Here is a 17,725-nt window from a genome sequence, read left to right on the forward strand (position 1 = left end):
ATAAGAGCAAGGTTATTAGGTACAGTAGGGTTGAGGGTCAAGTCAATTGGGAGGTAAGTTTGAATGGAGAAAAACTGGAGGAAGTGAAGTGTTTTAGATATCTGGGAGTGGATCTGTCAGCGGATGGAACCATGGAAGCGGAAGTGGATCATAGGGTGGGGGAGGGGGCGAAAATTTTGGGAGCCTTGAAAAATGTGTGGAAGTCGAGAACATTATCTCGGAAAGCAAAAATGGGTATGTTTGAAGGAATAGTGGTTCCAACAATGTTGTATGGTTGCGAGGCGTGGGCTATGGATAGAGTTGTGCGCAGGAGGATGGATGTGCTGGAAATGAGATGTTTGAGGACAATGTGTGGTGTGAGGTGGTTTGATCGAGTAAGTAACGTAAGGGTAAGAGAGATGTGTGGAAATAAAAAGAGCGTGGTTGAGAGAGCAGAAGAGGGTGTTTTGAAATGGTTTGGGCACATGGAGAGAATGAGTGAGGAAAGATTGACCAAGAGGATATATGTGTCGGAGGTGGAGGGAACGAGGAGAAGAGGGAGACCAAATTGGAGGTGGAAAGATGGAGTGAAAAAGATTTTGTGTGATCGGGGCCTGAACATGCAGGAGGGTGTAAGGAGGGCAAGGAATAGAGTGAATTGGAGCGATGTGGTATACAGGGGTTGACGTGCTGTCAGTGGAGTGAATCAAGGCATGTGAGGCGTCTGGGGTGGACCATGGAAAGCTGTGTAGGTATGTATACACGTGTGTGGCAATGTGTATGTACATGTGTATGGGGGGGGGGGGGGGGGGGGGGGTGGGGCCATTTCTTTCGTCTGTTTCCTTGCGCTACCTCGCAGACGCGGGAGACAGCGACAAAGTATAAAAAAAAAAAAAAAAAAAAAAAAAAAAAAAAAAAATATATATATATATATATATATATATATATATATATATATATATATATATATATATATGAGTGAGGAATGAGTGAGTGAGGAAAGATTGACCAAGAGGATATATGTGTCGGAGGTGGAGGGAACGAGGAGAAGTGGGAGACCAAATTGGAGGTGGAAAGATGGAGTGAAAAAGATTTTGTGTGATCGGGGCCTGAACATGCAGGAGGGTGAAAGGAGGGCAAGGAATAGAGTGAATTGGATCGATGTGGTATACCGGGGTTGACGTGCTGTCAGTGGATTGAATCAGGGCATGTGAAGCGTCTGGGGTAAACCATGGAAAGCTGTGTAGGTATGTATATTTGCGTGTGTGGACGTATGTATATACATGTGTATGGGGGTGGGTTGGGCCATTTCTTTCGTCTGTTTCCTTGCGCTGCCTCGCAAACGCGGGAGACAGCGACAAAGCAAAAAAAAAAAAAAAATATATATATATATATATATATATATATATATATATATATATATATATATGTATATATTCTATAATACTGAATCGCCGTCTTCCGCGTCAGCGAGGTAACGCAAGGAAACAGATGAGGAATGGCCTAACCTATCCACATACACATAGATATACATAAACGCCCATATACGCACATATACATCCATATACATTTCAACGTATACATGCATATACATACACAGACATATAAGTACATACACATGTACATAATCATTCTTGCTGCCTTCATTTATTCTCGTCGCCACCACGCCACACAAGAAACAGCATCCCCCACCCCTTCCCTTCAGCAAGGTAGCGTCAGAAAAAGGTAAAAAAGGCCAAATGCACCGAAACCACAACTTCCTTTCCACATCCAGGCCCCACAGAACTTTCCACAGTTTGCCCCAGACGCTTCACATACCCTGGTTCAATCCACTGACAGCACGTCAACCCCGGTATACCACTTCGTTCCAATTCACTCTATTCCTTGCACGCCTTTCACCCTGCTGCATGTTCAGACCCCAACCGCTCAAAATCTTTTTCACTCCATCCTTTCACGTCCAATTTGGTCTCCCGCTTCTCCTTGTTCTCTCCACCTCTGACACATATACCTTTGTTAATCTTTCCTTGTTTATTCTCTCCATGTGTCCAAACCATTTCAACACACCCTCTTCTGCACTCTCAACCACACTCTTTTTATTACCACACATCTCTCTTACCCTTTCATTACTTACTCGATCAAACCTCCTCACACAACATATTGTCCTCAAACATTTCATTTCCAACACATCCACCTTCCTCCGCACAACCCTATCTATAGCCCATGCCTCACAACCATGTAAGATTCTTGGAACCCATTTTTGCTCTCCGGGATAACGTTCTCGATTTCCACACATTCTTCAACGCTCCCAGAACCTTCGCCCCCTTCCCCACCCTGTGACTCACTTCCCCTTCCGTGGTTCCATCCGTCCACTCCCAGATATCTAAAACAATTCACTTCCTCCAGTTTTTCTCCATTCAAACTTACCTCGCAGCTAACTTGTCCCTCAATCCTACTGAGCCTAATAACCTTGCTCTTATTCACATTTACTCTCAACTTTCTCCTTTCACACACTTTACCAAACTCAGTTACCATCTTCTACAGTTTCTCAGCCGAATCAGCCACCAGCGCTGTATTTATCAGCAAACAACAACTGATTCACTTCCCAAGCCCTCTCATCCATAACAGACTGCATACTCGCCCCTCTCTCCAAAACTCTTGCATTCACCTCCCTAACCACCCTATCCATAAACAAATTAAACAGCCATGGAGACATCACGCACCCCTGCCGCAAACCGACATTCACTGGGAACCAATCACTTTCCGCTCTCCCTACTCGTGCACATGCCTTACATCCTTGGTAAAAAATTTCACAGCTTCTAGCAACTTACCTCCCACACCATATACTCTTAAGATCTTCCACAAAGCATCTCTACCAACCCTATCATATGCCTCCTCTAGATCCATAAATGCTACATACAAATCCATCTGTTTTTCTAAGAATTTCTCACGTACATTCTTCAAAGCAAATACCTGATCCACACATCCTCTACCACTTCTGAAACTACACTGCTCTTCCCCAATTCTGGTGCTCTGTACATGCCTTTACCCTCTCAATCAATACCCTTCCATATAATTTCCCAGGAATACTCAACAAATTTATGCCTATGTAATTTGAACACTCACCTTTGCCTTTGTACAATGGCACTATGCATGCATTCCGCTAATCCTCAGGCACTTCACCATGTTCTATACATTCATTGAATATCCTTACCAACCAATCAACAGCAGTCACCGCCTTTTTTAATCAATTCCAGTGCAATACCATCCAAACCCGCCGCCTTGCTGACTTTCATCTTCCACAAAGCTTTCACTACCTCTTCTCTGTTTACCAAACCATTCTACCTGACCCTCTCACTTCGCATACCACCCCGACCAAAACACCCTATATTTGCCACTCTAACATCAAACACATTCAACAAACCTACAAAATACTCACTCCATCTCCTCACTTCATCACTACTTTTTATCACCTACCCATTTGCCCCCTTCACCGATGTCCTCATTTGTTCGCTTGTCTTACGCACTTTATTTAGCTCCTTCCAAAACATCTTTTTATTCTCCTTAAGATTTAATGATACTCTCTCACCCCAACTCTCATTTGCCCTCTCTTTCACCTCTTGCACCTTTTCTTGACCTCCTGCCGATTTCATTTATATATCTCCAAGTCATTTGCACTATTTCCCTGCAAAAATCGTCCAAACGCCTCTCTTCTCTTTCACTAACAACCTTACTTCTTCATCCCACCATTCACTACCCTTTCCAATCTGCCCACCTCCCACCTTTCTCATCCCATATGCATCTTTTGCGCAAGCCATCACTGCTTCATTAAATACATCTCTTTCCTCCCCCACTCCCCTTACGTCATTTTTTCTCATATTTTGCCATTTTACACCCAATCTCTCCTGGTACTTCCTCACACAAGTCTCCTTTCCAAGCTCACTTACTCTCACCACTATCTTCTCCCCAGCATTCCCTCTCCTTTTCTGAAAACCTTTACATATCTTCACATTCGCCTCCACAAGATAATGATCAGACGTCCCTCCAGCTGCCCCTCTCAGCACATTAACATCCAAAATTCTCTCTTTTACATGCCTATCAATTAATACGTAGTTCAGTAACGCCCTTTGACCATTTCTCCCACTCACTTACGTACACTTATGTATATCTCTCTTTTTAAACGAGGTATTCCAAATTATCAGTCCTTTTTCAGCACACAAATCCACAAGCTCTTCACCATTTCCATTTGCAACACTGAACACCCCATGTACACCAATTATACCCTCAACTGCCACATTACTCACCTCTGTATTCAAATCACCCTTCACTATAACCCGGTCTCCTGCATCAAAGCTGCTAAGACACTCACTCTGCTGCTCCCAAAACACTTGCCTCTCATGGTTTTTCTTTTCATGATCGGGTGCATAAGCACCAATAATGACCTATCTCTCTCCATGCACTCTTAGTTTTACTCACATCAATCTACAATTTACTTTCATACACTCTATCACATATTCCCACAAGTCCTAATTCAGGAGTATTGCTACTCTTTCCTAAGCTCTTGTCTTCTCACCAACCCCTGATTTTAATCCCAAGACAGTTACAAACCACTCTTCCCCTATACCCTTGAACCTCGTTTAAGTCAGAGCCAAAACATCCAGGTTCCTTTCCTTAAGCATACTACCTATCTCTCCTCTTTTTCCAATCTTCGTTAGATCCACACACATTTAGACACCCCAGTCCGAGCCTTCGAGGAGGATGAGCACTCCCCACATGGCTCCTTTTTCTCTTTTCCCTTTTAGAAGGTTAAAGTACGAGAGGAGGGTTTCTAGCCCCCCGCTCCCGTCCCTTTTAGTCGCCTCCTACGACACGCGGGAAGTACGTGGAAGTACTCATTCTCCCCTGTCCTTAGGGATATATATATATATATATATTAAGAATATATGGTGTGGGAGGCAAGTTGTTAGAAGCAATGAAAAGTTTTTATCGAGGATGTAAGGCATGTGTACGTGTAGGAAGAGAGAAAAGTGATTGGTTCTCAGTGAATGTAGGTTTGCGGCAGGGGTGTGTTATGTCTCCGTGGTTGTTTAATTTGTTTATGGATGGGGTTGTTAGGGAGGTGAAAGCAAGAGTTTTGGAAAGAGGGGCAAGTATGCAGTCTGTTGTGGATGAGAGAGCTTGGAAAAGTGAGTCAATTGTTGTTCGCTGATGATACAGCGCTGGTGGCTGATTCTTGTGAGAAACTGCAGAAGCTGGTGACTGAGTTTGGTAAAGTGTGCGAAAAAAGAAAGTTAAGAGTAAACGTAAACAAGAGCAAGGTTATTAGGTACAGTAGGGTTGAGGGTCAAGTCAATTGGGAGATATGTTTGAATGGAGAAAAACTGGAGGAAGTAAAGTGTTTTCGATATCTGGGAGTGGATCTGGCAGCGGATGGAACCATGGAAGCGGAAGTAAATCATAGGGTTGGGGAGGGGGCGAAAATTCTGGGAGCCTTGAAGAATGTTTGGAAGTCGAGAACATTATCTCGGAGAGCAAAAATGGCTATGTTTGAAGGAATAGTGGTTCCAACAATGTTGTATGGTTGCGAGGCGTGGGCTATGGATAGAGTTGTGCGCAGGAGGATGGATGTGCTGGAAATGAGATGTTTGAGGACAATGTGTGGTGTGAGGTGGTTTGATCGAGTAAGTAACGTAAGGGTAAGAGAGATGTGTGGAAATAAAAGGAGCGTGGTTGAGAGAGCAGAAGAGGGTGTTTTGAAATGGTTTGGTCACATGGAGAGAATGAGTGAGGAAAGATTGACCAAGAGGATATATGTGTCGGAGGTGGAGGGAACGAGGAGAAGAGGGAGACCAAATTGGAGGTGGAAAGATGGAGTGAAAAAGATTTTGTGTGATCGGGGCCTGAACATGCAGGAGGGTGAAAGGAGGGCAAAGAATAGAGTGAATTGGAGCGATGTGGTATACCGGGGTTGACGTGCTGTCAGTGGATTGAATCAAGGCATGTGTATGGGGGTGGGTTGGGCCATTTCTTTCGTCTGTTTCCTTGCGCTACCTCGCAAACGCGGGAGACAGCGACAAAGCAAAAAAAAAAAAAAAAAAAAAAAATATGATAAGAGATTGAGCAAAACCAGTGTAAAACTATCTCTCCTGGCTAATAATTAGTGATGACGGTTTGTGGGCGATCCTTTAGTTGTTTTAATATACTAGTTTCCGCCACTTCATTTCCATATACCTCGAACCTGTGCCTTTTGTCTTTTCTTAAACCTTTCCACTTCGGTTCAGAAACACTTGAGGAACTCAAATCAATCCTGTTCTTTCTTTCTGTGTCCTTGATAGAATCATTGTTTCACTTTCAACAAAAATGGCTTCGACTAAGGCACTGAAATGCTCCTTGGTTTGTGGGACGCCCTGGTTCTTCGGCTGCCTCATGATTCATGGAGCCGCCTCAGTTTACTAAATGCCAGAATAAGAGGCTTAACGAGACCTAACCTAATCTTTGACGTCTCATTGAACAGAGGGGCACTGCACTGGAAGAAACATTCCTAGACTGAAGCACAGCAATTGTCTGGTCAGTGGACGTTCTTGGAAACATTATTTCTGGTGGGCTGTAGAGCCAGGAGGCCCAAAGTTGCACATCGTACCCTCAACAAAATGCTCCTCATTCGAAGCCATGTTGGTCGAAAAAGTTCAGTAAAGAATTTATCTAAAGTGACTCTATTTTACCAGTCATTTTCTTCTTTTTTCTTCCTTGTGGCCACAGTCACGGGCAAAGGTCCCCATCGAGGCCGGGCCTTAAGGAAACATAGCAAGGAAAGTGAAAAGGAAATAGAAGAAACAAAGGAAATTATTCACAAATTTTCAAATACTACTAAAAGAATGCTGTAACCGTAGTTTTACTGTATTGTTACTTTTCATATTCGTCTTTTGATACATTTGCTTGTATTCGTACGTTATGATTACACCGAAGCTGCAGGAGCCTTGCGGTAATACGATCAGAATCATTTAACTCAAATTCTTCATTCTCCGTCAGTGGCTCTCAAACTCTTTACCATGACCCATTTCAGATTTTCAAAATTGTGATAACCCACCCAGGAATAAACAGCTTATTTGTGAGTAAGTATCTTTTATAATCATAAGAATAGGGTAATTGTGTGAATTAGGGTTACTGTTCATAAAAGAGTTAAGCAACTAAAGCTTGATAACACTTTCCGAACATACACTGACGAAAGAATCAGTTGCCTACTTTAACTTTGTATCATATATTTTTGCTTTGACAGCGATGGAGAAATTCTTATGGCTTCGTGACCTCAAGACAAATACTTGACGACCCCTAGGTTGGGAAACCAATACGGATTGTTGTTGTTTCATAGCTTTTTTAGCCTTACAGTAAATCTGGATTTACAGTCAAGCTGGATTTTGGATAGTAATGACGAACGATCTTCTACGAACTTCAGATATGTAAACAACAAGATCTCAGGAAGCAAATGAAAAGCTATTTTAACCATATATAAGTTCATTATTGTATTAAGTATCGAATTGGTGTATATTTCTTGCTGCTTGTGCTGTCTTCAGACTTAAAGAACATCGCAAAGCATTGTTCCAGTCGCTTAAGGGGAGGTAGGAAACGTCTGACCTTTGATTCAATACCAGCGGAAGTGATAGGAGAACGAATCGTTACCGGCGCTATAGAAGACAGTTTATAGTCAGGACAGTGATGCATGCTTTCCCCAGTATGACTCTGGCGGCTTGGTATCTACCAGCTTGCAAGTTAGGTTGGTTTGGTTTGGGACCTAAGTGCTTCCGGCGCCACTCTGGACAAGATCTCTACCTGGAATAGGTAATTGAGTCGCCACACAAGCCATAGTGTAAATGAAACAGTATGCGTCAATCATACAAATCTAACTCAGTTTACGGGTTGAAAGTGAGGTGGGATAGTGTAGGCAGGGTCATACCTAAGGGTGCAATTTTGTCCTGAGTGGCAACAGATCTCTCTCGTGCCAGTAGAACCTAACATAGCTTAACATCCTTTTGTAATCAGATCCAACCTGTTGGTTGGGAGACACCATGTAGGCAGAGTCATGCATGCACTGTAGTTCTTACATTGGTTTAAAATGGTATCCCTAAACTCCGAAACCACTGAAATTGAAGAGGACTGCAGTAGAGTTGGTGAAATCACCTGTAATACATTTGGAGACCCATTCTAGCAGTGAATTTTGTGTATAAGCATTTTATTTTTCTTCATGTATTATTTGATGAGCTTCACAGTCTCCAATCTGATGATACAACGCTGTGCTGCTTTGTCTCTGAAAAAGTGTATTATTTGATGAGCTTCACAGTCTCCAATCTGATGACACAACGCTGTGCTGCTTTGTCTCTGAAAAAGTGTTTTTCAAGTAAACTGAAAAACTTTTTCCTACACTGTCTTTTGTTGACATATCTTATTAGGTAGTACTTATATCTTTTTATGATATCACAAATCGCACGCACTGATTATGTCATATTTAAATACCCTTGTTCCACAAGTTGCCATGACAGCAGTTATTTTGTGGTATTTGGTGTAGTTGTTTAAGAGATCAGTATGAAAGGAGAATGATGATTCATCCATTTAAGGATGTGAATGTTTCGTTTTTTGGGTTCTTGGTTTTAGTGCTCTGTAATTGTTGTGTGGTATAAAGATAAGGATCTTTTGAAAGATGACCTGATAGTGAGGAGGTCTATGAAGAAGAGGGAGTATGTGAGGTTAGATGATTAATAAGTAATGTAAATATATAATCTTTTTAAAAAACAACTTACAAATTGATGCACGAAAGATGACAGGGGCAATCTAATCTTGGTTAATATTCCTCATTTTGAGGAGACACAATGGATTGCATCATGCATCACAAGGGTTAAGAGGTAAACATTGGGATAGATATCATGAACTCCCAGTCATGCATTCTTTCCACTTTCCTGAATCACCTCAAAGTATTACGTTTCACCCATCCTCTGTATGATATATGTAATACTTAGCATGGTTAGAGTTTTTAAAAGATGTTTATGATACTTAGCATGGCGAGAGTTTTGTTGAAAGGGAGCAAACCATTCAGGGTAATGGAAAGGTGCAGATTGAATGTAGTGAACCTGAGATAACCATGATTGGGGAATACAGTTGACTGTGCCACTTTGGCTGCCTTACAAATGAAAAATGGATAAGATTTCTATGGTTAAGTTATAACTAATTCAATCTGCTATCATGTTCCAGTAGCAATATATGCACTGTAAGGTAGAATTTGTAATTTGGCAACTGCTTGGCTCCAAGGTTATCAGACAAATGATGTTATACTGTTTAGTTTAATACAACTTTCACATTTTTTTCTTTTTTTACCTCACTCTTGGATGTGGTGATAATCATTGAATGCATTGATGAAGAATATTTTAGTGTAGGTTGTTGGAAAACTAAACTCGTATGAGTTCTATCCCAGATGTATGTTTAATATAGATTTGTAATAATTTATGATTCCTAACAGAACCATGAATGTGAAAAATGAGCCTGGCATTGGAGTGCTTAGGATTCCACCGCAAAACTTGGTTGTTCGACTCTTCCATCGTGAAATACACAAGCAGTCACACTGTCAGATGCACACAGATCGCTTCTTTTATCAAAATGTTACCCCAAACTTCACCGTCACAAATGTTCAGAAGCCACCATGTTTCTTGAGGAAATTCAGTCCTGATGGAAGGTAAAACTCATAGAGGAACTATGCATAACAACATAGTTTCACATTTTAGCCTTTGAGTTTCATGTATCTTAGTTATGCAGTTGTTTGGTTTTAAATATCTTTGGTAAGTTACGTGTTATTCTTTTTTTTTACTTTTTGCCCTTAACCCATGCCAAATGAATAGGAAAGAAGTTTTTTCAGCAGAATAGAATAGAGCAGAGGTCTCATATACATTCATATTCATCTACTATGATGTCCATTACTTGTTTAAAGATTTTGATGGCTGAATATGCTTACAAAGACTCACTGATAGATATATTTATTATATTTTGCTTTGTCGCTGTCTCCCGCGTTTGCGAGGTAGCGCAAGGAAAACAGATGAAAGAAATGGCCCAACCCACCCCATACACAATGTATATACATACACGTCCACACACGCAAATATACATACCTATACATCTCATTGTACACATATATATACACACACAGACACATACATATATACCCATGCACACAATTCACACTGTCTGCCTTTATTTATTCCCATCGCCACCTCGCCACACATGGAATACCATCCCCCTCCCCCCTCATGTGTGCGAGGTAGCACTAGGAAAATACAACAAAGGCCCCATTCGTTCACACTCAGTCTCTAGCTGTCATGCAATAATGCCCGAAACCACAGCTTCCTTTTCACATCCAGGCCCCTCACAACTTTCCATGGTTTACCCCAGACACTTCACATGCCCTGATTCAATCCACTGACAGCGCGTCAACCCCGGTATACCACATCGATCCAATTCACTCTATTCCTTGCCCTCCTTTCACCCTCCTGCATGTTCAGGCCCCGACCACACAAAATCTTTTTCACTCCATCTTTCCACCTCAAATTTGGCCTCCCACTTCTCCTCTTTCCCTCCACCTCCGACATATATATCCTCTTGGTCAATCTTTCCTCACTCATTCTCTCCATGTGCCCGAACCATTTCAAAACACCCTCTTCTGCTCTCTCAACCATGCTCTTTTTATTTCCACACATCTCTCTTACCCTCACATTACTTACTCGATCAAACCACCTCACACCACACATTGTCCTCAAACATCTCATTTCCAGCACATCCACCCTCCTGCGCACAACTCTATCCATAGCCCATGCCTCGCAACCATACAACATTGTTGGAACCACTATTCCTTCAAACATACCCATTTTTGCTTTCCGAGATAATGTTCTCAACTTCCACACATTCTTCAATGCTCCCAGGATTTTCGCCCCCTCCCCCACCCTATGATTCACTTCCGCTTCCATGGTTCCATCCGCTGCCAGATCCACTCCCAGATATCTAAAACACTTTACTTCCTCCAGTTTTTCTCCATTCAAACTTACCTCCCAATTGACTTGACCCTCAACCCTACTGTACCTAATAACCTTGCTCTTATTCACATTTACTCTTAACTTTCCTCTTTCACACACTTTACCAAACTCAGTCACCAGCTTCTGCAGTTTCTCACATGAATCAGCCACCAGCACTGTATCATCAGCGAACAAGTGACTCACTTCCCAAGTTCTCTCATCCACAACAGACTTCATACTTGCCCCTCTTTCCAAAACTCTTGCATTCACCTCCCTAACAACCCCATCCATAAACAAATTAAACAACCATGGAGACATCACACACCCCTGCCGCAGACCTACATTCACTGAGAACCAATCACTTTCCTCTCTTCCTACACGTACACATGCCTTACATCCTCGATAAAAACTTTTTACTGCTTCTAACAACTTGCCTCCCACACCATATATTCTTAATACCTTCCACAGAGCATCTCTATCAACTCTATCATATGCCTTCTCCAGATCCATAAATGCTACATACAAATCCATTTGCTTTTCTAAGTATTTCTCACATACATTCTTCAAAGCAAACACCTGATCCACACATCCTCTACCACTTCTGAAACCACACTGCTCTTCCCCAATCTGATGCTCTGTACATGCCTTCACCCTCTCAATCAATACCCTCCCATATAATTTACCAGGAATACTCAACAAACTTATACCTCTGTAATTTGAGCACTCACTCTTATCCCCTTTGCCTTTGTACAATGGCACTATGCACGCATTCTGCCAATCCTCAGGCACCTCACCATGAGTCATACATACATTAAATAACCTTACCAACCAGTCAACAATACAGTCACCCCCTTTTTTAATAAATTCCACTGCAATACCATCCAAACCTGCTGCCTTGCTGGCTTTCATCTTCCACAAGGCTTTTACTACCTCTTCTCTGTTTACCAAATCATTTTCCCTAACCCTCTCACTTTGCACACCACCTCGACCAAAACACCCTATATCTGCCACTCTATCATCAAACACATTCAACAAACCTTCAAAATACTCACCCCATCTCCTCACATCACCACTACTTGTTATCACCTCCCCATTTGCGCCCTTCACTGAAGTTCCCATATGCTCCCTTGTCTGATAGATATGCTTCCAAATTCATTGCTGACTATGCTTACAAAGTCTTTGGGCCAACTTCACCAACTTGATTAGTCAGCAGTAACAGTGCATATGTGGGGCTATCCATTTCTAGTTTCTTAAACCTTGATTTGCTACATGGCAGTACACTGGACTGCTGTGAAGTGCTACAACTGCCAGTAGACTACCAAAGTTTTTTGGCATATTTTGTTTCCACTTGATATATGATTCAGTCTCTTATCCATACATTCTACTAGCAACCTAATAACGCAACTGGGAAAGGTATCACCTGCCATATTCACCCCATAAATTGTCAAAGAGAGGGTAACTGCATGATCAATATGGAAAGCCAGATTAACACAGCAACTATTGTGGCTAATTTCATAATTAAAGAAACAATTTCTCTTGCACAATTGTTTGTCTTGGTTTTGGCAGTCAGTCAACACTCAACCTAACTTTTCATCAACTCCTAGGGGTTGGTCGATGAAATGGGTTCCTAGCTCAGGTAAGTGTACCTAGATATGTGTATTCTAGGTAGTGTCAGGAAACAGACAAAGAAAGACACATCCACACACATACACATATATATACCTTTACGCACAAGCACATACATAAAAAGCTGTTTTGGAAGGAGGTAAATAACACACGTAAGACTAGAGAACAAATGGGAGCATTGATGAAGGGGGGCAAATGGGGAGGTAATGATAAATAGTGATGAAGTGAGAAGGAGATGGAATGAGTATTTTGAAGGTGTGCTGAATGTGTTTGATGATAAAGTGGCAGATATACGGTATTTTGGTCTGGATGGTTCACAAAGTGAGAAGGTCAGGGAGAATGGTTTGGTAAACAGAGAAGAGGTAGCGAAAGCTTTGCAGAAGGTGAAAGCCAGTAAGGCAATGGGTTTGGATGGTATTGCACTGGAATTTATTAAAAAAGGGGGATAACTGTCTTATTGATTGATTGGTAAAGATATTCTGTGTATTTTGGATCATGGTGAAGTGCCTGAGGATTGGCGGAATGCATGCATAGTGCCATTGTACAAAGGCAAAGGGGATGAAGGTGACTTCAAATTACAGAGGCATAAGTTTGTCGAGTATTCCTGGGAAATTACATGGGAAGGTATTGATTGAGAGGGGTAAAGGCAGAAACAGAGCATTAGATTGGGGAAGAGCAGTGTGGTTTCAGAAGTGGTAGAGGATGTGTGGATCAGGTGTTTGCTTTGAAAAATGTGTGTGAGAAATACTTAGAAAAACCGATGGATTTGTATTTAGCATTTATGGATCTGGAGAAGACATATGATAGGCTTGATAGAGATGCTTTGTGGAAGGTTTTAAGAGTATATGGTGTGGGAGGTAAGTTGCTGGAAGCCGTAAAAAGTTTTTACCAAGGATGCAAGGCATGTGTACAAGTAGGAAGAGAGGAAAGTGATTTGTTCCCAGTGAATGTCGGTTTGCTGCATGGGTGTATGATGTCTCCATGGTTGTTTAATTTGTTTATGGATAGGTTGGATTGGGAAGTGCAAGAGTTTTGGAGAGAGGGACTAGTATGCAGTCTGTTGTGGATGAGAGGGCTTAGAAATTTAGTCATTCCAATTTGGTCTCCCACTTCTCCTCGTTCCCTCCACCTCTGACACATATATCCTCTTTGTCAATCTTTCTCACTCATTCTCTCCATGTGTCCAAACCATTTCAATACACCCTCTTCTGCTCTGTCAACCATACTCTTTTTATTACCACACATCTTCCTTAACCTTTCATTACTTACTTGATCAAACCACCTCACACCATATATTGTCCTCATACATTTCATTTACAACACATCGACCCTCCTCTGCACAGCCCTATCTATAGCCCATGCCTCACAACCACATAACATTGTTGGAACACTATTCCTTCAAACATACCCATTTTTGCTATCCAAGATAACATTCTCGCCTTTCACACATTCCTCAATGCTCCCAGAACCTTTACCCCCTCCCCCACCCTGTGACTCACTTCCGCTTCCATGGTTCCATCTGCTGCTAAGTCCACTCCCGGATATCTAAAACACTTCACTTCCTCCAATTTTTCTCCATTCAAATTTACCTCCAAATTAACCTGCCTCTCAACCCTACTGAACCTAATAACCTTCCTCTTATTCATATTTACTCTCAACTTTCTCCTCTCACACACTTTACCAAAGTCAGTCACCAACTTCTGCAGTTTCTCTCCCGAATCAGCCACCAGTGCTGTATCATCAGGGAACAACAACTGACTCACTTCTCAAGCTCTTTCATCCACAGACTGCATACTTGCCCCTCTTTCCAAAACTCTTGCATTCACCTCCCTAACAACCTCATCCATAAACAAATATATATATATATATATGGAGACTTTGCACACCACCTCGACCAAAACACCCTATATCTGCCACTCTGTCATCAGACACATTCAACAAACCTTCAAAATACTCATTCCATCTCCTTCTCACATCACCACTACTTGTTATCACCTCCCCATTTACGCCCTTCACTGAAGTTCCCATTTGCTCCCTTGTCTTACGCACCCTATTTACCTCCTTCCAGAACATCTTTTTATTCTCCCTAAAATTTACTGATAGACTCTCACCCCAACTCTCATTTGCCCTTTTTTTCACCTCTTGCACCTTTCTCTTGACCTCCTGTCTCTTTCTTTTATACTTCTCCCACTCAATTGCATTTTTTCCCTGCAAAAATCGTCCAAATGCCTCTCTCTTCTCTTTCACTAATACTCTTACTTCTTCATCCCACCACTCACTACCCTTTCTAAACAGCCCACCTCCCACTCTTCTCATGCCACAAGCATCTTTTGCGCAATCCATCACTGATTCCCTAAATACATCCCATTCCTCCCCCACTCCCCTTACTTCCATTGTTCTCACCTTTTTCCATTCTGTACACAGTCTCTCCTGGTACTTCCCCACACAGGTCTCCTTCCCAAGCTCACTTACTCTCACCACCTTCTTCACCCCAACATTCACTCCTCTTTTCTGAAAACCCATACTAATCTTCACCTTAGCCTCCACAAGATAATGATCAGACATCCCTCCAGTTGCACCTCTCAGCACATTAACATCCAAAAGTCTCTCTTTCGCACGCCTGTCAATTAACACGTAATCCAATAACGCTCTCTGGCCATCTCTCCTACTTACATAAGTATACTTATGTATATCTCGCTTTTTAAACCAGGTATTCCCAATCATCAGTCCTTTTTCAGCACATAAATCTACAAGCTCTTCACCATTTCCATTTACAACACTGAACACCCCATGCATACCAATTATTCCCTCAACTGCCACATTACTCACCTTTGCATTCAAATCACCCATCACTATAACCCGGTCTCGTGCATCAAAACCGCTAACACACTCATTCAGCTGCTCCCAAAACACTTGCCTCTCTTGATCTTTCTTCTCATGCCCAGGTGCATATGCACCAATAATCACCCACCTCTCTCCATCAACTTTCAATTTTACCCATATTAATCGAGAATTTACTTTCTTACATTCTATCACATACTCCCACAACTCCTGTTTCAGGAGTATTGCTACTCCTTCCCTTGCTCTTGTCCTCTCACTAACCCCTGACTTCACTCCCCAGACATTTCCAAACCACTCTTCCCCTTTACCCTTGAGCTTCGTTTCACTCAGAGCCAAAACATCCAGGTTCCTTTCCTCAAACATACTACCTATCTCTCCTTTTTTCACATCTTGGTTACATCCACACACATTTAGGCACCCCACTCTGAGCCTTCGAGGAGGATGATCACTCCCCGCGTGACTCCTTCTTCTGTTTCCCATTTTAGAAAGTAATACAAGGAGGGGAGGATTTCCGGCCCCCCGCTCCCGTCCCCTCTAGTCGCTTTCTACGACACGCGAGGAATACGTGGGAAGTATTCTTTCACCCCTATCCCCAGGGATAATATACATATATATATACATATACACACACACACATACACACACATACGCACATACACACACACACACACACATACATATATATACATATGAAAAATGTAAGAAACAATTAAGAAAACAAACTTTTAGCTTGAAATGAATGAAAAAAAAGAATGTCACATAATGGTTTCAACCTCTGGCTATGGAAAAGGAAATGTACAATTTATTCACACAAACGTCAATAGCAGTTCTCATCAATTTCACCACTGTATCAATAAGCTTCAATGTCTAAGCTACATTTTTCTCCAACTTCACTATTTTCTTGTCAAAAACACCATGCATGAAAACTATCACTCCAGTAACACAACTATAAACATTTACTTCCCCTTTAAAAGTTCTGGGGAAGTCTGTCTCGATACACTGCGGCGAGGCGACGCGACGCTGACACAATCACTGTCACAATATCACTTCTGCCTCCTCAAGTCAATCTCTCAGCCACAGTGCAGGCCTTCATCGTCGAAAATGATTTGGTAAACAGAGAAGAGGTAGTAAAAGCTTTGCGGAAGATGAAAGCCGGCAAGGCAGCAGGTTTGGATGGTATTGCAGTGGAATTTATTAAAAAAAGGGGGTGACTGTATTGTTGACTGGTTGGTAAGGTTATTTAATGTATGTATGACTCATGGTGAGGTGCCTGAGGATTGGCGGAATGCGTGCATAGTGCCATTGTACAAAGGCAAAGGGGATAAGAGTGAGTGCTCAAATTACAGAGGTATAAGTTTGTTGAGTATTCCTGGTAAATTATATGGGAGGGTATTGATTGAGAGGGTGAAGGCATGTACAGAGCATCAGATTGGGGAAGAGCAGTGCGGTTTCAGAAGTGGTAGAGGATGTGTGGATCAGGTGTTTGCTTTGAAGAATGTATGTGAGAAATACTTAGAAAAGCAAATGGATTTGTATGTAGCATTTATGGATCTGGAGAAGGCATATGATAGAGTTGATAGAGATGCTCTGTGGAAGGTATTAAGAATATATGGTGTGGGAGGAAAGTTGTTAGAAGCAGTGAAAAGTTTTTATCGAGGATGTAAGGCATGTGTACGTGTAGGAAGAGAGGAAAGTGATTGGTTCTCAGTGAATGTAGGTTTGCGGCAGGGGTGTGTGATGTCTTCATGGTTGTTTAATTTGTTTATGGATGGGGTTGTTAGGGAGGTAAATGCAAGAGTCCTGGAAAGAGGGGCAAGTATGAAGTCTGTTGGGGATGAGAGAGCTTGGGAAGTGAGTCAGTTGTTGTTCGCTGATGATACAGCGCTGGTGGCTGATTCATGTGAGAAACTGCAGAAGCTGGTGACTGAGTTTGGTAAAGTGTGTGGAAGAAGAAAGTTAAGAGTAAATGTGAATAAGAGCAAGGTTATTAGGTACAGTAGGGTTGAGGGTCAAGTCAGTTGGGAGGTGAGTTTGAATGGAGAAAAACTGGAGGAAGTGAAGTGTTTTAGATATCTGGGAGTGGATCTGTCAGCGGATGGAACCATGGAAGCGGAAGTGGATCATAGGGTGGGGGAGGGGGCGAAAATTTTGGGAGCCTTGAAAAATGTGTGGAAGTCGAGAACATTATCTCGGAAAGCAAAAATGGGTATGTTTGAAGGAATAGTGGTTCCAACAAT

The 17,725-nt window shown here is 42.0% G+C and overlaps 1 protein-coding gene across 1 annotated transcript in view; it reads left to right on the forward strand.

The window, feature by feature from the left end:
* Positions 1-7,440: 7,440 nt before the first annotated feature.
* The window catches only part of abo (de-etiolated protein 1 abo), a 91,082-nt gene continuing 80,797 nt past the window's right edge, over positions 7,441-17,725 (forward strand). The window contains exons 1-2 of the mRNA XM_071673836.1: positions 7,441-7,592; positions 9,482-9,694. Of these exons, the coding sequence (XP_071529937.1) occupies positions 9,486-9,694 (209 nt within the window). The 5' untranslated portion in view covers positions 7,441-7,592; positions 9,482-9,485. The remainder of the gene's footprint in view (positions 7,593-9,481; positions 9,695-17,725) is intronic.

This window comes from Panulirus ornatus, chromosome 19, assembly GCF_036320965.1.
Source record: "Panulirus ornatus isolate Po-2019 chromosome 19, ASM3632096v1, whole genome shotgun sequence".
NCBI lineage: Eukaryota > Metazoa > Arthropoda > Malacostraca > Decapoda > Palinuridae > Panulirus > Panulirus ornatus.